This window comes from Vanacampus margaritifer, chromosome 2 (assembly GCF_051991255.1).
Source record: "Vanacampus margaritifer isolate UIUO_Vmar chromosome 2, RoL_Vmar_1.0, whole genome shotgun sequence".
In the NCBI taxonomy this organism is placed as follows: Eukaryota; Metazoa; Chordata; class Actinopteri; order Syngnathiformes; family Syngnathidae; genus Vanacampus; species Vanacampus margaritifer.
Genome location: NC_135433.1, coordinates 4,971,671 through 4,992,350, shown reverse-complemented (window position 1 = coordinate 4,992,350; position 20,680 = coordinate 4,971,671). Strand labels below are relative to the sequence as shown.

The window sequence follows — 20,680 nt, the reverse complement described above, 5'->3', positions numbered from 1 at the left end:
TCGATTTTGGGACATTTAAAATTGATTCTGATTCTACAAAATGAGAATTGCAATTCTTATGAGAATCGATTTTTTTGGGCAAACCCCTACAAATTTAGTGCAGTGGTGCATTCACAAATTTAAAATTTTCCATGATATTGACGAATTCCACCCTCAGCCCCAAAAAATTGGTATAAAAAATTGTATCAAAGGTAATTTTATTTCTTCAGAAAAATAGCACGTGTGTTAGCATTAGTATTAAGCACCAACCACACCTAGAAACAACGTAAACAAACGTCCTCATCTTATGAGGACCCAGCATGTCCCCCGATCGGCCGATCCAAGCGCTGACTGGAAGCCTTTAAACACACTCGGACGCGGAACCTGGACCGGGCCGGCGGCCAAAGCACACAGCGACACGCCAGTCAACCTCATCAATCACACACAACTGGCCAGTTCATAATCCGAGCGTGCGTCCAACTCTCCTTCCAAGGCGGCCATTTCCAAGACTCGCGTCAAGGCGGCAGCGTGTCAGGGAGCAGAAAATAGACGTGCGAGAATGATTTGTCTGGCTTTTTTTTTCTCGCCTCGTCACTGAGTGAATTACAATTGACAAACCAACATATCATCTGGTTTTAATACTTCCAGTGGAAACAAGCAGAGCATTGTAAAGGAATTCCCGTTCTGAACAGCTGGACGAATGGCCGGGAATCAAAAATCCACTTTGAGACATTTATTGTTCACGTTAGCGATATTAGCAGACAGCGAGGCAGACGATGGTCAGAGAAATAGACAGACGAGGACCTTAACTCCATTAATGAGCCGTTTTGCGGCGGGTCGAGAGATGAGGTTTGGTTCTGTGTGTTATTATGAGCTTTTATATATTTGACTCAACATGGAGATGTTTTTGCAGCTGAGAAACGACGGCGTGTGTGTGATCCACCTTGCAAACCCGCCTGCCGCAGGAAGTGCAATCCAAGCCTTCCGCCGGAATGCAAACGTTTGATTTTTGTTGCTTTCCATGTGAGGAATTCTGTACGAGGGGGACGTGACGGGTGGGCGAGGAGGCGACGGCGTGCGATACATCAGCGACATCACTTTGCAAAATCCTCTTACAGCCGCACAGCCCTGCGTGGAACTACTTTCCGGCAGGTCAAAAATATACGTCTTAACCTCACTAATCCTCAAAGTGGAGGTTATTCAAATTTAAGAAAAGATTAGAGACGTGTTGAAAAAACTTGGTAGCACAAAATGTCAGCCGTTTCAACTCAACCTGTATGCGAGTGTACGATCACCAAATCGCTAAAATAACTGAAAAACGTTGTTTTTGTGTGTTTCTATATTCAACAAAAATAGAAACACAACACTTTTGTTTTTGCTTCCAATTTTTATGAGATGAACTCAAACATCTAAAGCTTCTTTCACATACACAATATCACCATTTTTCTCAAATATAGTTTGAAAACCAGTCTCAACCTGTGAAAGTGAGCACCTCTCCTTTGCCGAGTTAATCCATCCCAGATCTCAGGTGTGCCTTATCAAGATGCTGATTAGACGCCATAAAAGGCCACTCTGAAAGTTGCAGTTCTGAGTCCCCAGACCCCCCCCATAAAACAAAACTGTTCATGCCCACAACGGCGCTGGGCATGGATATACAGCCTTTAATGTTGAAATTTAAATAAACTTCCCATGGACATGGTTTCAGATGTGCTGTTTCTACCCACTTCCTGAGGTCCCCTGAGATTTCTCTTCCTCTCAGCACGACTGACCTGTATGGGTTAACCTGGGCATGACTAAAGTGACGTGGTTTTGTCTCTGTTTCAGTCACTGATGCAAAATTTCTTTGCTAAACTTCTCATTTTATTGGTCCATTTCAGTGGTTAGTTTAGCTACCAATGTGTCCTACCTGATCCTACTTGACTCTTTTTAACTCATTCGCTGCCATTGACGGCTATAGACGTCAAAAATTCATTTAAACTATTTCTATTAGTTTACATTTTTTCCACTTTTGCTAAGAGTATGAAAACCTAGGGAAAAAAAGTATTGTCAATTTAGAACAGATATAAAATTTGGGATTAATTGTATGGTTAACTAATGATGTCGTGATTAATTACAATTAAAAAAAAATCCCCTATTTAAAAAAATAAAAATAAAATAAGGGCCGTTTAATCGTAATTAATCGCATGATAATTTTATATCTGTTATAAATGTACAATTAAAAAATTCTAGGTTTTTATACAAAATGACTAAACTAAAAGAAATATTTCACATGAATTTTTGACGTCTATAGTCGTCAATGGCAGTGAATGAGTTAATTGAGATTTGACAACACAATTGATGAAAAAAAAAGTAATGGCTCAGATTGAACAACAAAATCGGGTTGAAACAATTAGAAAATCCAAATTGCTCAAGAGGTTCACAAACTTTTGAGCAGCACTATATATATATATATGAGCCAATCAAATATTGGAAATCCGGGTCCAGAAAGTTAAACGCCTGGCATAGTTTGGGTTTATCCACAAGGGCTTCTATTCAAACGTGGTTATTTACTTGCTCTAAGAGCTTTAATAAGATCTTCTTCTTTTTTAAAATTCATTTATTTATTTTCTTTTGCCCCCAATGATTTCTAATAAGAATATGAAAATGTTTAAACGTAGACTCGTCAGACCACAACAGTTTTCCATTTTGTGTCAGTCCGTCACGGAGGAGCTCGGCCTGCAGCATTTCTGAGTGTCGTTGATGCACCGCTTTCACTTCACATGGTATTTTTTACCCAAGGTGCCACAAGATGGCGCTAATGCCCCCTGACGAATAGGAAAGTTGTAATTAGTGTCAAGGAAGTACTCGATGTTGAAGCGATACACTTTGACTGAAAGCTAAACATTTCATACAAGTTGCACAATGTAAGATGACTTTAAATTATTGCTACAAGTAAACATTTATAACTGTGGTGCAAATGACTGATTGGTTTTCACTATTTGTGGGAGGGCTCAGTCCGTAACCTCCAGCCAATAGCAGAGGACTTACTTTCTAAGCAAGATGAAAAGACGGATGGATTCTTCCATTGCAGCCACTTAAAAGCAGTATTTTGACGTAAGGAGGCAACAACCGTGTTACAGGTGGTGGTCCATTAAGTTTAAGCCATTAAGCTTTTTCGGTCGGCTCATTTAGGAAGAAAATACTTTCATTGTTAACCACGTCTAAGCTTCGAACTGAAACTTTGTTGAGCTGTCTCAGGTGAGCTCACAAGGGATTTGCCGGGAATTCTTTCACCGTTAAGTGCATGCCGAGGATCACGCAGGCTTGAACACACATGTTAAATATGTACAGTAGTAGATGTCGAAATATTCCTGAGGCTGTGCCACATTATGCAGTTTAGCAATCGGAATTGTTGCTCTTACGCGACATCAACACAAAACTCAGCCGCGCTTAACTCAACCACCTGGATTCGATTCAAGGTGGTCCACCTTCAAAAGCTGCAATTCATGTCAACAGGACACCGGCCCAAGTGTCACCGTGACGACGGGCTACTTGACAACCACTTCACACGATGGGATGTTGCGGCAGGTCCGAAAGTTTTTCAGGTCTTGGGTTATCCTTCGAGATGTGCATTACCACGAAATCGACTTTGTTTGACACAGTACAGTTAACAACTCCAACTGCCACATTTGAATGATTCAAACTTTTGCCAAGTATATAAAACAGGCTTCAAAATCGTGAAAAATCAACAACATGCACTTTTCCACCTTCTCTCTGCTTTGCCTGCACTCGCGGTCAACAACGAGGCACTCTAGAGCGGCCTCACCAGTCCAGAGCTCCTGTCGACATGCTGGCTGTCAAGTCAGACTTGATTTGTATTTCTTTGCTTTGCTCTTCCGCCTTCTCTCCGTGACTGGCACACACTCGGGATCAACAACGAGGCACTCTAAAGCGGCCTCACCAGTCCAGAGCTCCTGTCGACATGCTGGCTGTCAAGTCAGACTTTATTTTTATTTGTTTGCTTTCCTCTTCCGCCTTCTCTCCGTGACTGGCACACACTCATGATCAACAACGAGGCACTCTAAAGCGGCCTCACCAGTCCAGAGCTCCTGTCGACATGCTGGCTGTCAAGTCAGACTTTATTTTTATTTGTTTGCTTTGCTCTTCCGCCTTCTCTCCGTGACTGGCACACACTCAGGATCAACAACGAGGCACTCAAAGCGGCCACACCAGTCCGGAGCCACAGTCTACATGGTAGCTGTTAAGTCAGACGTCACATTTATTTAATTTTCTCACTCTCCCACCTTCTCTCAGTGACTGGTGCACACTTAGGGCCAACAATGACGCACTTTAAGTCCCTGTCCACACCACGGCTTCTCACGTTGGAGTTTGACCTTTTCTCCCCCCTCTTCCACCTTCTCTGTGTGACGTGCATGCACTCAGATCCAACAACAGGGCGCTCTAATGCAGCCACGTCAGCCTGAAGCCCTGGTCTGCACTCTGTACAGTCCGAGGTATATACTTTTTGTTTTTTGTTTTTCTTCCCCTCCGCCCTTTTCCGCCTGTATCTAGTACACTCATGCCTGACTACAAGGCACTCTCAAACTGCTACACAAGCCACCTTTCTGAAGGGAAGATGCATTTTAGGGTATATCACACTCAAAAATAACCCAATTATGAGTCAAAAATGGACAGATCGTCTACTTGGGTTAGTTTGACCCAACTTTGGGTCCAAAATTGGGTCATTTTGTGTGAAACAACCCATAAAGTTGGGTCGGACTTGGGTTGATTTGCCCCCCCCCCCGCAAAAAATATGATTATTTTGTATATAACAACCCATAAAGCTGGGAGATTCTCTGCTTGGGTCAGAAATTTGGTCATTTTGTATAAAATAACCCAGAAAATTGGGTCAAATTGACCCATAAAGTGGATCGGTCCAACTGTTTTTAGAGTGCACAATCGCAAATGAGCCGGAAAATTGTGAATGAACGCTCTCAAGTTCTTATACAGTGGGTGAGCGGGACTCACTCTCGTTTTAGCCACCAAAGCTGCCCCAAAAAAATAATTAATAAAGTAAGAAAATTTGGAAAACTGAAAGTTTAACACTAAATAGGTCTCAGTCTTCGCACATTTTCAGCAATTAAGCTAAAACATTTCGTATTTATTTTCAAACAAATCTCAGAATCACTTTGCAGGGTCTTTAAAGAAGACAATGGAGGAAAACAGCAGTGCATTAACAGAGGACGTGAGACATATCAGTTGAAAGGAAGTTAGTCAGTTGTGCTGCACTAGAGCAAGGCAATAAAACTAAGACTAAGACTAGAAACAGAAGCCAGTCTGAGGGATGTAGATATAGAAAAGGAGAAATTCCTGCTATAGTATGGATATCATTTGGAGGCCAACAAAAGGCCAGTCCATTCACAGAGGAACCCAATCCTGTTGGGTCGATCTCGCCAAATGGCCTCTAGGGACTGTGTGAAACGGGCCTTTTCTTCTTGGTTCCTTTCAGGGCTAAAGCCCATCTACATGACAAACAGAGTTACTTTGAAGCCGCCTGTGTCATCTCTGCCTCTCTGCCACTCATCGGTGACCTTTTGATCCCCACGTCTCATCTTTTGCTTTTTTCCTTTCTGCACTCATTCCATTTTGTCAACGTCCCACTTTCATCTTCAATCAGCCTTTATTTCACTTAATCTGTCTCTGCTTTAAAGTGGTCTCGGGCGTGAGGATGTTAAAGTTGTGTTTATGAAGAGGGTTAATTTGCCACAAATAACAGCCATTAAAAATGGCACTTTTGTTGAGTGATAGCATCTGACCCACTCCGGGGCAATGACTAGAACAGACCATTTAACGGTGACATATTGTTGCTGTCAGCAGAAACCTCGTATGTAAAAATATGCTCAAGTTCCATACCATTAGTTTGTCCCCGCATTGTCATTTGTTTTTATGCATCATTAACCAATTTAACATGTTGAAAATAGCTCGAAAACAATTCTATTCCTGGAACACTCAACTGTGCCTCTTTTGTGCAGCATTTTGTTGCCTCAAGATTTAAAGTAAGCATTTTTTTGGGGACAATAATAAGTAAAAAATTGTTTTGTTAGATACATGGCTTTTGATATATTTTGTTTTGTTTGGTCTAGAATAGGGATGGGTAAGCGAAACAATTCCGTGCCTGCCATCTAGTGGTGAATAGTGATATAACAAATTACAACTTATGGATTTGCATATTCTCCGATTTGTTTCCCCTCATTTTTTTCTCAATATTTTTAAATATTTTAATATTGAATAATATAAAATATTTAATATTTTTTCCGTCATTTCACCCCCATAATATTTCCCCCAATTTAGCCCGTTTGACATAAACTAAAGTGTAATTGGTGCAAATAAATACACATTGTGGTGGTCACTTGATTAACCCTGCCCACTCAAAAAAATAAAATTAAATTAAATTAAAAAAATATATATATATTTTTTCAAACTTCAAACTTTTTTTTTTCCAAACTCAAAAAAAAAAAATAAAAAAAAAATATATATATATATATATATATTTTTTTTTTTTTGGGAGTGGGCAGGGTTAATCAAGTGACCACCACAATGTGTATTTATTTGCACCAATTACACTTTAGTTTAGTTTAGTCAGTAGATCATTTCATGTATTACATCGCTCATGGCTCCAAGACCTTTGAAAAAGAGATTGAGAAGATAATATAACCACAGTTGCTTGTTTTTGTGAAGAATTAAAGTCTTTTTATCTGGTATTGTGTCACTGTGTGCATGAATTCAATGCATAAATATGCTCTTTTTTTTTTGACTTGTCTATGGCACGTCTGTTGACGTTTGAGCATCGGAGCCGCCCCAGGAAGCTTGAGCTCTTTAAACAGCAGCATGTGAACGGAAAATAACGTGAACTCATCATCTTACCTGGTTGAATGTTTCCAGCCTCTCCTTGACTTCAGCGAGTGAGGGGTTGGGGGTGCGAACTTTGACCTCTGGATTCTGTCTTTGTGCGTGCAGACCATTTCCTACCACTCTGCCCGTGTAACTGGAAGGGAAATAAATGAGCGTTGCGTCACTGTTTTCGTATGGAAAAGAGGGAAGAATCTTATGCTTTAAAAACAACAACAATAGACGATATAAAAACTTCCTGTATGACATGATAATGACTTAATGCCACAGGTTTTTCCCTTTCTGCAACTGTCAGACTTTACTAGCAACATAGCTTGTATAATAGTGCAAATTTATTGTCAACTCAAAATAACTCAAATTACAACAATTAATAGCTAGACCTCTGATGACAAAAGTGAGTACACACCTAAGTGAAAGTGAAGTTCTTTTCACATTCACTTTTGTATATCGCTGTCGTCGGGCAGAAACCTCACGTCACAATTGAATGAAATTCAAATGTTTTCACAAAATCGATGCGGTCGTTCAGTCCACACACGTGGGTGTTGTTTTCAAAATAGTGACCAGTCCAAAGTGTTGAAAATGTGCTAATGGTTCAACAAACCATTTTTGAGTTCTCCTGAAAAGTGACGATTTTGGAGGTACGAGGATTCTTTTTTTTCCGCCTCACATTTGTATGCAATAAATGATGCTTATTTATGTACAATTGCCACCTTTGGATGTTAGTATATTTCAAACTTAGAATACAAAAAAAAAAAAAAGAAGTGGGGGGAAAAAACAATCCATAATATCCTAAATGGAACCTCATGTTAGCCGACTGCTAGTCTGAAAATGAGTAGGAAAAAAAACGATCACACAAATTGATCCTCCCATTTTGTCCTAATTTTCTGATGTTGTAAATATGAATAATATGTACTGTTTTTTTTTTGTTTTTTTTTACATAACTTGTGCTGCTACTATCCAAATTGCCCCTCTAAAAAAGGTCATGTCCGCTATTCTTTCCCAATCAACATCAATTCAAGTAAAAATTTCATGGCAAAAGTTAATGATTGCTCCAACCTTTTCCTATTTTCAAAATGTATCGACTGTCAAATGAAGTCATCTTTCAAATTCCTCATTACAGACCAGCATGTTCTCTACAAACCGAATGAACCAACAAGCTAAGCACATCTAATTAAAACAAGTCTATCATGACAAATCCGACAAATGGATTTGGGCATTACCAAAAAATTAAATAAAAAAAATGCCGGTTAAGAAATCAGTACCGTTTTAAATGTACTTGTGCGTACCCCTCAATACATTTACATACTAATCGTACTTTAACTTTTTGCATTAAATCATACTAAAAGCTTGTAAAAGAAGCTGAACATGGATCAGCTGTGACATGAAGTGATCTCAAGTTTTTGGTTTCCGCAATCAAGATTTTGACTTTCCCGTGAATACCTCTTTGACTCCCAAAAACGTTAAACAACGTTTAGTAAAATCCTACGGATGAGTGCCAAAGACGTTAAAAGACGTTTGTTTCAAAACGGAGCATTTGGGTGAAACTAACCATTTTCTATTGTTGATTACTGAAAAACGGAAGAAGGTAGAAACAAACTTTTTTTTTCTGATGAAAGATGTGAGTCCAATCTTTCATTTGGTAGCATGTGTGTTTCCATAGTCCAAACACAAAATTTTCTGTGGATCTTGAAAGATCAGTCAAAATGCTTAAATCGGCTGGCACCCACGGCATCCCTTTTCTGAAAACGTCTGGCAGTCAAAGAGATACAATTTTACCTTTAGATTGATTGTTTACGTTCCTCCTACACTGTTATCTAAATGGATGCGAGATTCATACGATGATATTAAACTTTCACGCTTTGGGGGTTTAACAGCACTGGCATCAAATCAATAAAGCACAGCAAGTGATTATGAATTGCATGAAAAGCGTGCGCGTTTTTACGGACGCGTTTATGGTTTGCAGTTGGTGCGTGCACGGCATCAACGTGAGCATGAGGGCAAGCAATCATAAAAGTGCTGAACTTGAGAATATCTGGCATGTTATGGCAAGCTATGTGTTGATAAGGTCTGCGCTCCTTCATCTTTGCTGAACAAGCGCTTTGAGGAGAGCCTATAAAAATGCAAAAACTAAAAAAAAAAAAGAAAAAAGGACTAACCCTCTTCCGCCTTACTTTATTTCTGCTCAAGCCTTCTATCACCACTTTCAATTGTTTCTGCTTGGGGTGAGTGAAACAGCGCGTTCTCAAGTGGGGCGCACACACAGATTTTTTAACTCATTCACTGCCATTGACGGCTATAGACGTCAAAAATTCTTTTGAACTATTTCTATTAGTTTAACATTTTTTCCCACTTTTGCTAACAAGAGTATGGAAACCTAGATTTTTTTTAAATCGTTAGTTAACTAGTGAAGTCGTGATTAATTACAATTGAAAATTTTTAATTGCCTGACGCCCCTAATTAAAAAAAAATATATTAAAAATAAGGGTCGTCAGACGATTAAAATTTGTATTCGTAATTAATCTCATGACTTCAATAGTTGACTCACGATTAATCACAAATTTGATATCTGTTATAAATGTACAATAAAAATGTTTTTCTAGGTTTTTTATAAAAAAATGAAATTAAATGAAAAAAAATGTTAAACTAAGAGAAATAGCTCCCATGATTTTTGGACGTCTATAGTTGTCAATGGCAGTGAATGAGTTAAAAGGTCACTTCCTTTTTGGGGATCATTATGTCACCTCACTAGCGAGTCTGTCGCTAGGTCGCAAATCGGTGTTGACACATGAGAATTGCCAATTAGAAATATTAAACAGGTTTAACATAAAGGAATGTCGGTCCTGACCTTTATCCAAGCAGATAAGGGGGGGGGGGGGGATTAATAGGAGGATAATAATCAAAATCATCTTTTAGAGACATTTGACATTTAGGCCTTTGCTAAATTTGAATTAAAAAAAGAGGGAGAAAAAAGTTTAAATTAGGCATGAATATCATTTCAATGATTAAGCACTGATTTCAATTTTTCCACTACTATTAAATAACTGGCAGAAAAATTTAAGTGGAACGTGAGCAATCAAATCATCAGAATACAAAAAAAAAAAGTATCTGGATTCCGTTACTATACAGGAAAAAAACATGTAATCAGATTACAAGTAAATTGATCAAAAACTCAATACCACCAATGGCCGTCAACTACGTTTTTTTCTTTTTTTCTCAGTGGGTAGTGCAACGTCTTGTGCAGCGCTGCTTTGTGAATGGGGTTGTAAAAATCCCAAAACACCCACTAACTATGGCCAGCAGACGGCAGCATTGTGTCTCTTTTCAATGGGCTCCCGTGTATCAAATTACATGAAAACATGGCGGATCTTAGGAAATAGAACGTTTTCAAGGATGACGTGAATGATCAAAGCCTTTGTCACATTCAATCTAATTCACAGTGCGTCACTAAACAAAAAATATTTGTGTCAAAGTCACGGTTGTGCAGAAAATTTATCTTTTCACAAAAAGCTTGTTTTCTCCTTATTTTTTCCATTTTCGCTGGGTGTTACTCAAATTACCTATTTTCAAATGGTGATTACTAAACAACGGAATAAGCTAGAAACATACTTTTTTTTCTAATGAAAGAATGGAATCTAATCTTTAATATGGTATCCGCCATGTTTATGTAGTCATAGCACTGTTTGCCTTGAAAGATGAGTGAAAATGCTCAAAATGGGCTGGCACTATAAGGGGTTGTTTTTCAGATAACGTTTGGCAGTAAAAGAGTTAATATAGCCAATATTAGCTGAATTTACGTATTTCCTGTTCAATTACACAACATGGACAAGAAGGAACCAATTCACGGACAGATTTGTGCTACTTCACCAACATACGAAATGTGATGCACCGAATATTCGGCCACCCCAAAATTTTGTCCGAAAACGGCAATTTTGCCTTTTTCAGCATTCGGACGAAATAAAATTAAAGCCAAAAGAATACGGCCGAAATAGGATGTTGTGGTGACGCAAGCAAAAAACTGCGGCTAAAAGCAAGCAAGTGTCTGTTTGAACTAAACAGCGAATGCGGGGGTGAGTTTGCACCGGTCGGTCGCAGCAGCTCCCGGGGTCATTGCGCATACCCGAGGAGAGGGGCGTGGCTTGGTGTACAACATTTAAGTAGGTTGAAAAAAGGCAGAACTGCCCCTTCCCTTGTTCTCATAAGAGCCCCTCCAACGCCTCCACTTTTTCACCGGCATCCCCGGTGTCCGTGTTAAATACTTGAGCTAATGTTAGCACTACTGCTATCAACAGTTTTAAACACGAAAACACTTAACGCTATCTCCGAGTGGCGACAGACCTGTACAGGACGCCAAGTGTGACTTTGCAGTCCGTTCACGAAGCCGATTAGCTGGTGGGAACAAATGTATTTATTGATTTTTAAACGTTGGTGAATATGTGAATGTGCCGATATATGAAGTGCGCCGCACCGCCAGAAAATGCTCAACCCTCGTTTGGTGTTTAATGTACCATTAGCCAACATGTCTGCGGTGTGGGCACAGTTAAAATGCCAGTGCTAAATAAATATTTTATTATATTATATTATAATTGTAATTAATTTGAATAAATGCAATGATAGTAAAAATTGGCCTAATTTTTTTTTGCCGTTTCGGTTTTCAGTTTCGGCCAACTATTTTCATTTCGGTGCATCCCTAATACGAACATAACGTCATTGTAAAGCAAAGAACCTTCGAGCTGTATTGAAAATAACATCCATGCGCTATTATTAGACATTTAGGCAGGAAATAAAAAATGCATCGATATTCTTTAATTGAATGTAACTGCAGCCCTCGGAATCGTACTCCAATCGCTACATTACCAAACCCTAATTTGGATTTTCTCTCCATTTGACATCACCGATGAATGCAAAAATCAAACAGCTCTCTAAGCAGCGGTTTCAAAATGATGTCTTGTGTGTTAACGAGTGTGTTTTTGTGGACGTGTCCGTGTCCCGACTTGGCTCGGGATAACAGTTGTTGGTGCGATAATGAGCTCATCAAATGGGGATGCCAATGAAAGGGATGTGCCCGGGTGAGTTAGGCATGGAATTAGGCCCGCTACTTTTCCTTTCGGGGCATGTTCAGTATTACATAGGGGACATGACAAGGCACACAAAAGGGACGTCAAAGCTGAATGCCGTGGAGGCCGACAATTAATGCCGCAAATGGATTCTTGATGACGCTCTTGCAGCCGCATTAATTCACGGCTTCGGAATAATTTGTGACTGGAGGACTACAATGGAGGATAAAGCAAATGATAGCATGAGCGTGATGAACGAGTTTGGGTTCTTATCTTTGGGTTTCACATTTTTTGAATTCAACAAACACTCAGACAGGGACTCGTCTTTCCTCGACGTGACCCGGGTTTGAGACGTCTCAGTCATGCTTTACTGGCTCTTTGTCTTCTTCTGATACTCAAACTATATTTATTTATTTTGTTATGAATGAAAATAAAACATGTACAGGACTTGTTTTGTTTGGTGGGATCGTTTCAGTGTGAAATTTTTCAACATCAGCATCTTTTTTTTTTTTCTCTGGAGAGCTCAGTATTGTTCATTCGGTAATTTTACCGATTTGACATGTCATCATCATTGCTCGCTCCTTTTTTTTTTTTATAATATATTTTAATTTTTTAATTTTGTATGTGGGTGAGTATGTGCATGTGCGTGTGAGTGTGTATTCATTACTTCACCTAAAACCGATTAAAAAATCCCATACCGTTCACCTAAACCGAACAGTTCAGAACCCAGCCAGAGCCGTGAGGCTGTCAGGAGACCCGAGGAAGGACCAAAGAAAAGAAAGGAAAGTGAACAACATCAGCATCGATCGCTTAGCTTTTTTTCAGTCAAGTAATCTAACTATAGTTACTTTGCAAGGCCAGAATTTGTCAATGTATTGCGATTAACAATGATGACAAGCGGCTTACAGAAACGGTCAGTTAGCATTCAAGTGGTAGTTGAATAAGTCTCACATACTGTATTTTTCAATCACGGTTTTCCCCCTCAGAACAAAACTAATCAAATACAGGAAGAGACGGCACTGCTAGATAAAGACAAACAGCGAACAGCTGTACACAAAAAAGGAGGAACTAAAGTGTAAGCATATTTAATAAGTATAATACTAATATAATAATATAAAATATAAATATGATACATAAATAATAAATAAAGCATTCTGGGACTTTGCATTCCCGTCTGGGAGAGTGACATCACATGTGCGCCATGTCACGGTTCGACCACATGCAAAATAACAATAGAAAATAAGAGCGAAGCTGGAAATCCAGTCACTATTTTGAGATGTGTCGGCTAAAGAAAATATTAGCTACATTGCACATGCTCTGCGGGTGACAAAGTGTTATCGAGCTTCAAAAACCATTATATATATATATATATATATATATATATATATATGTGTGTATATATATATATATATTAGGGGTGTTAGGTGATTACAATTTTTAACCGTAATTAATCGCATGACTTCAATAGTTAACTCACGATTAAGCGCAAATTTTAAACATGTTCTAAATTTACAACAAAATGTACAATAAAATATCTAAGTTTTCATACTCTTGTTAACATAAAAGTGGTAAAAAATTAAACTAATAGAAATATGACTGCATCTTATAGTCATTGATGCAGTAATTTCATAATAGTAAAAAAAATAAAAGTAAAAATTAGAAAGATGTACTGTACTGCAAAAAAAAAAAAGAGTGTGATATTGATTTGTGTTGAGGTCATTTTTCTGCCACTAGATGGCATAATTGCATTTGTAACACGTTGATGACAGCTTATTGGATTTTTGTACAATAAAATATCTAAGTTTTCATACTCTTGTTAACATAAAAGTGGTAAAAAATTAAACTAATAGAAATATGACTGCATCTTATAGTCATTGATGCAGTAGTTTCATAATAGTAAAAAAAAAAATAAAAGCAAAAATTAGAAAGATGTACTGTACTGCAAAAAAAAAAAAAGAGTGTGATATTGATTTGTGTTGAGGTCATTTTTCTGCCACTAGATGGCATAATTGCATTTGTAACACGTTGATGACAGCTTATTGGATTTTTGCACAATAAAATATCTAAGTTTTCATACTCTTGTTAACATAAAAGTGGTAAAAAATTAAACTAATAGAAATATGACTGCATCTTATAGTCATTGATGCAGTAGTTTCATAATAGTAAAAAATAAAATAAAAGCAAAAATTAGAAAGATGTACTGTACTGCAAAAAAAAAAAAAGAGTGTGATATTGATTTGTGTTGAGGTCATTTTTCTGCCACTAGATGGCATAATTGCATTTGTAACACGTTGATGACAGCTTATTGGATTTTTCTTTTCATATTAGAAGCTATCTAATCTTTAACATGAACTTGTGAAAATTGTAAAATACAGCTTGACCCCAGTTTCCACAAATTTATGCATTATTATTCAATTTATTATTGCTAAATTTTGACGTGGACGTGTCTGCTGCGTTGCGACTGGAATTCCCCCAGTACAGGCTTTCCAAGTAAGGGTCGGTGTCATTAATCGTTCATTTTATATATATATATATATATATATATATATATATATATATATATATATATATATATATATATATATATATATATACAGTGCTGCTCAAAAGTTTGTGAACCTCTTGAGCAATTTGGATTTTCCAATTGTTTCAAGCTGATTTTGTTGTTCAATCTGAACCATTACTTTTTTTTTTTATCAAGTGTGTTGTCAAATGTCAATTAACTCATTCACTACCATTGACGACTATAGACGTCAAAAATCCATGTGAACTATTTCTATTAGTTTAGTCATTTTTTATAAAAAAAAAAAAATGAAAATTTAGAAGACACCTTCACTTTACAATGACTTCATACAACAAGCCACTCCATTTTTTTTCATGAGAATTACCCCGACTGATCATTTTACAAGCATCTATTGGAGCTGCATAACTTGAACCCTGGACGTGACCCACCCCCATGTGGAATAGCCATCTTTTTGGCAGCGGCTAGCGCTAACTGCTCTCGTCTTCCCCCGCCCGGAGCATCCGGGACACGCCCACCGCCCTTTATGTCGACCCCCGGCGCTGAACTGCGCCGAAACTCACCCGAGGCAATTCAGCGCCGGCGTCAATATGCAAGCGAACAAAAGACGCGCAGCGTGAAAATGAACCATTTCGAGAATGAGTAAACATGTAAAAGGGAAGGTAAAGAAGGCGAAGCATAACAAAGGAAGGGGTCTCCAGTGGCCTGAGGTGAACCTTTTTTTTTTTTCTTTCATTTTTTTTTTCTGGCCTGAGGTGAACTTGATGGAATGCCTTCGATCTGGGCTCCACTTCTGATTGGTTGAGCTTTTTTGCCTGCCGGGCTTTATCAACCCACACTATTCATCCTAAACAATGCCGTCTGTATTTCTTCAAGACATTTCGAAAACATGTCGTCTTGTTATTGACCATCACACTGCATTGTCTTCCAGTTGCAACTATTTCCATCTTGACAGATTTCTTACCTAATTAGCCTCAGACACGCATAATGACTTTCTATGAGTTTGAAATGCGTCCGTATAATGTGATTAACGGCCAAAGTGAACGGCATCCAAGGCAAATACGTATTAGAGTGGGAATGTTAAAATAATTGACGCCTTGATGAATGAGAGGGATAATTATACAGCATGAGCGGAGCGTCATCATCTTTTAGAAAGGCTTTGCCGCAACAAGTGGGCGCTTTTCTCGATTATTATTATTATTATTAATATGGATGAATACCGGTACCAAATCTATTTTAAGGTATCGGTACTGGTGACGGTGGCCGTTACCAATAACGGCCGCCCTCTTGTTGCCGTTTTATGATCAGGAATTAGAAATTAACAATGAGAGGAATAGAAAATTGCCCTAAATTATTTATTTTAAGGAAAATACTATAAGGTAACAAGTTATATTGGAATATATCCATATCAATTTCAAATTATCTGTCATTTGGGGGGGGGTTATCTAGTAGCGGAATCGGTATTTTGTATCGGTATCGGTGACTACTCAAGAGTTGAGTATCGGTCTGGCATCGAACATCCCAAATTATTATTGTTAGTCTGCAACGACTTCAAAAATTTGAAGAATAGAAAATTGCCCTTAATTACATTTGAATTTTTTCCTAGGAAAAATACTATATTGGAATATTGATATGGTATTAGTATTGTATCCATTTGCATTAGTGTTATTTTTTAGAACAATATATTTAAGGAAAATACTAAAAGGTAACAGGTTATATTGGAATATATCCATATTTCTTTCAAATTATCTGTCATTGTTGGGGGAAGGGGGGGGTTATCTAGTAGCGGTATCGGTATTTTGTATCGGTATCGGTGACTACTCAAGAGTTGAGTATCGGTCTGAAAAAAAAGTGGTATCGAACATCCCAAATTATTATCATTAGTATTGCCATTATTTTTCTCTTCAAAAATTTGAGGAATAGAAAATTGCCCTAAATTACATTTTAGATTTTTTTTTTAGGAAAAATAATATATTGAAATATTGATATGGTATTAGTATTGTATCCATTTGCATTAGTGTTATTTTTTAGAACAATATATTTAAGGAAAATACTAAAAGGTAACAGGTTATATTGGAATATATCCATATTTCTTTCACATTATCTGTCATTGGAGGGGGGGGGGGTTATCTAGTAGCGGTATCAGTATTTTGTATCGGTATCGGTGACTACTCAAGAGTTGAGCATCGGTCTGAAAAAAAAGTGGTATCGAACATCCCAAATTATTATCATTAGTATTGCCATTATTTTTCTCTTCAAAAATTTGAGGAATAGAAAATTGCCCTTAATTACATTTTAGATTTTTTTTTTAGGAAAAATAATATATTGAAATATTGATATGGTATTAGTATTGTATCCATTTGCATTAGTGTTATTTTTTTTAGAACAATATATTTACAGTTGAACTCCACTATTTACAACTGGCCTATAAATAGCGAAAATCATAACTGATTTGTTTTTAAGATGTATAAGATGATTTTCAGAGGTATTTCTTTCAAATTATCTGCCAATTTTGGGGGGGGATTTTATGTAGCAGCGGTATTGGTATTTGGGATCGGTATCGGTGACTACTCAAGAGTTGAGTAGCGGTCTGAAAAAAAAAAGTGGTATTGAACATCCCAAATTATTATCATTATTATTCTCCACAATCAATCACATATTTGTGGGCCTGAACATGAACAAAAACTCACTAAACACATTGGACCCAGTGAAAAAAATAATTTTTGTAAATGGTCATACACGAGTAGAAAAAAATGGATCAGTAGCACCCCATACATAGGTGTCATTATTTTGATCATTATTATCATCGTCAATCCATCAATATTTCAATCCGTCATTCGTCCATTGCCAGGGATGTGATTTGACCAAAGTGAAATTATCTGAAAATTTAGCCGGGGGTCTGGGGGCCGCTGGCACCCAGCTAGGTCCAGGGTCCGTGTTTTTAAGTACTTTCAATGCACTCACATGACAAAGAAATAGACAAAACAACAGCATAAATTTTCAATGTATATTGAACTATCCCATATAAAATGGCAGTTTTAGTCAACTCAAAATCAGTCACATTCAAAAACATTGGACTGCCTTTGCTTTTAAAAACTATCACTGAGAATATCATCATATCTAACTAATGTGATTACTAAGTTAACACATAAATAATGTTGAAGAGTTCAAATTTCATGAACAAATAATTGTATCATGACCAAATGAAAAGTAACTCATATTAGAGCATACCACAAATGTCTTTGTTATAGCAGAAGATGTTATCTGTCGGAGTCATGTGCATACACAATGAAATACAAAAAAAAAAAAAAAAAAATTCGGATTTTTTTTGTTTTTTTGGGGGAGATAAAAAAAGCGGAATTCCGCGAATTAGCGGAAAAATCACATCCCTGATTGTGCAGCAAAATGAGCGTCCGTCAATGATTCCGTCACCAAAACGGGACATCCGTCATTGACGGATTGCAGAATTTATCGACAGATTATCGATTACATTGACGGACGAAATTCCACTTCCGTCAATGCTAAATTCATCCACTTTTCGACGTTTCCTGTCATCATCAACAATAGTTGATTCAAGTCAGGTTTAAATATCGAACTCTGATTGTTTTTCCACAATGAACGAATACTGAGCGTGAACGGAACCTTTTGAAACTCGTCATTTCTTTTTGAGTGGGATGGTTGCAACACGCCAGGAAGTTAATAAGTCTTAATTTAAATGCTGTGAGTGTGCCTGTGTTGTTTTTATTCCCATTATTTCCTCAGTGCTTTGGGCAACTGCTGTTGCTGCGATAGAGAAAAAATTGCTTGTTTATTTTGATTTTAAAAATTCATGCCCACTCGCCCCCCCCTGCTGTGGGCTATGGTAAACATTCAAGGTTATTTACAGATAAGTGAAGTACTTATGGCGTGTGAAAATGGAATCGCAAATGTATGTCCATACAGTATTTTAGGCTTGTAGCAGCAGAAGGAATTCCATAAATAAGGAAAGAGGCACGAAAATGTTCAAAAGTGTGGATTGACAATTCTGCATGCATGCATAGTACTGACACTCTTTTCATTAAAAAACAAAACAGCAATACAGTTATTCATGCTTCAGCATGTTTTTGCATGTGTCATCACATTAAAATGAAAGCGGGGGAAAACAGAAGGTGAAACTCAAGAAACTTTATCTCATTCAATCCCAAAAACGTGTAAAAATGTTTTTAAACACTTTGTCCTTCACTCGCAAAAACGTGTTTACATGTTTGTTGATGCAGCTTCTGACATGAAGAGCAATTGTAATTATTATTTTTTTAAATGCCAGCAGGTGTCGGCAGAGTATAAGAGATCAGCCAGGGTCATGTTACAACAAGCTCTTTCTCTCAGTGTTTTCGCCAGGAATGTGAATTTTTATTTTTTTTATTTTGTGGAGTGCTCAGTATTGTTCATTTGGTAATTTTACCGATTGACATGTCATCGTCATTGTTCTCCCTTTTTTTTTTTTTTTTTTTATTGTGTATGTGTGAGTGTGTATTCATTAGTTCACCTAAAACCTATTAAAAAATCTCATACCGTTCACCTAAACCGAACACTTCCAGCCAGAGTCGTGAGGCCGTCAGGAGACCCGAGGAAGGACCAAAGAAAAGAAAGAAAATTAAAAAAATTAAATAAAATAAAAAATGTAAAAAAAAAGGAAAATTGACGAAACTCTAAAACTCTAAAACGGAAAAAGATCCAGACTTTTTTTTCCCCGATGAAAGAAGGGACTCTAATCTTTCCTTTGGAAGGTCCCATGTTTTTATAGCAGCAGAAGACAATATTCTGTGGGCTTTGCAAAATCAGTCAGAATTCAATAAAAGAGCCGGGAGCGAAGGGGGTTGCTTCAGTGAAAATGTCTGTGAGTGAATGAGTTAAAAATACTTCCACTACTTTTTTTTTTTTTTGGAAGGACCTAAAAGTGAATCACAGCATAGGACATGAAGTCGTGAGTGAGCAAAGTGGGGACGAGTTGAATCGTTTGCGGCCAGCTAACTTTTTTTTACGAGCAGCGCTCGGACAGCGACTTTGAAATATTCGGGGCAGGAGGTTTTGTTTCCCGAAAGGCCAGCGTGTTCTCACACTGCCGACACCTTCGGAGCCTTTCTGTAAGCTCCACATGTGAACTATCAGTCGTTCTAAAAGTCACTTTGCAAACATTTCATCGGCATGATTTGTATGTGTGCGGACTCCACTCTATCCAAAGTACTGTAAACACGAAACATGCAAATATTACACAACTCCACACTTGCTATTTTTTACAGAGTTTTATATGCGCAGAACAAAAAAGACCCTCCAACCACAGGAGCGTTGTTACCTAACTTATGATAAACAAGTCACATATTTAAGCTGTGGTAAAAAGTGTTGTTTGCCAAACTGCACCTAAAGGCAATTTAATCAGCATAGAAATACGAAGATGATAAAAAGTGCAAGCCGAACATTGCAGGAGGTCATCTGCAGGCCAGGCAGGCTCAAACAGTGCACTTTTTCTCTTTTGGCTCTCGCCCCCGCACTCGCACCGATTATTTAGTGGCTACACAACACCCCTGGGTGCCATCTTTTGTGTGCCAGCCGGTACCCGTGTAAACACCCCACGTTGGAGCTTTAATAGTGTCAGGGAGGCCACAATAGCACTCGTTGGATTCATCTGAAGTTACATTTGATTCTGTTCAGATCAGGAGATTTTGTGGATTGATTTAAAAGACTGCAATCCTGAACTGTACTTGATGTTATTAACATTTGCAGTAGGTTTGCTTTTAGACGCTTCTAGCATAACAACTGAATTCAATAATAATAATAAAAAAAAAATGATGCTACAGCTTCTTTTTTTTTTTTAAATCTCGAAATCGTGAAAATGGCAGTTTCTTGAGACTCTCAATGAGAAGTGAGCAAATTTTAGTGATCAAGGGTCATATTTGTTTGGGGGGGAAAAATAGGATAGGGCAAGTCATGAATCCATTTTCATTTTTATATTGTATTACACATAAATAATTAAATACTACAATAATTAAAAAATGATTTAATTTAAAACATTTTTTTTTAATCATTTTCTAAAGTTTTTATTTTATTATCTATATCAAACTAATCAACCAATTATTTAATAATAATTACTAGGGGTGTCAGGTGAATACAATTTTTAATCGTAATTAATCGCATGACTTCAATAGTTAACTCACGATTAAGGGCAAATTTTATATCTGTTCTAAATGTACAATAAAATATT

At 37.5% G+C, this 20,680-nt stretch overlaps 1 protein-coding gene across 2 annotated transcripts in view; it reads right to left on the bottom strand.

Moving 5' to 3' along the window:
- Window positions 1–20,680, bottom strand: part of gpc5c (glypican 5c) — a 190,715-nt gene that overhangs the window by 43,650 nt on the left and 126,385 nt on the right. For both annotated transcript variants that reach the window (XM_077557509.1, XM_077557510.1), the window contains exon 7: window positions 6,883–7,003. In XM_077557509.1, the coding sequence (XP_077413635.1) occupies window positions 6,883–7,003 (121 nt within the window). The remainder of the gene's footprint in view (window positions 1–6,882; window positions 7,004–20,680) is intronic.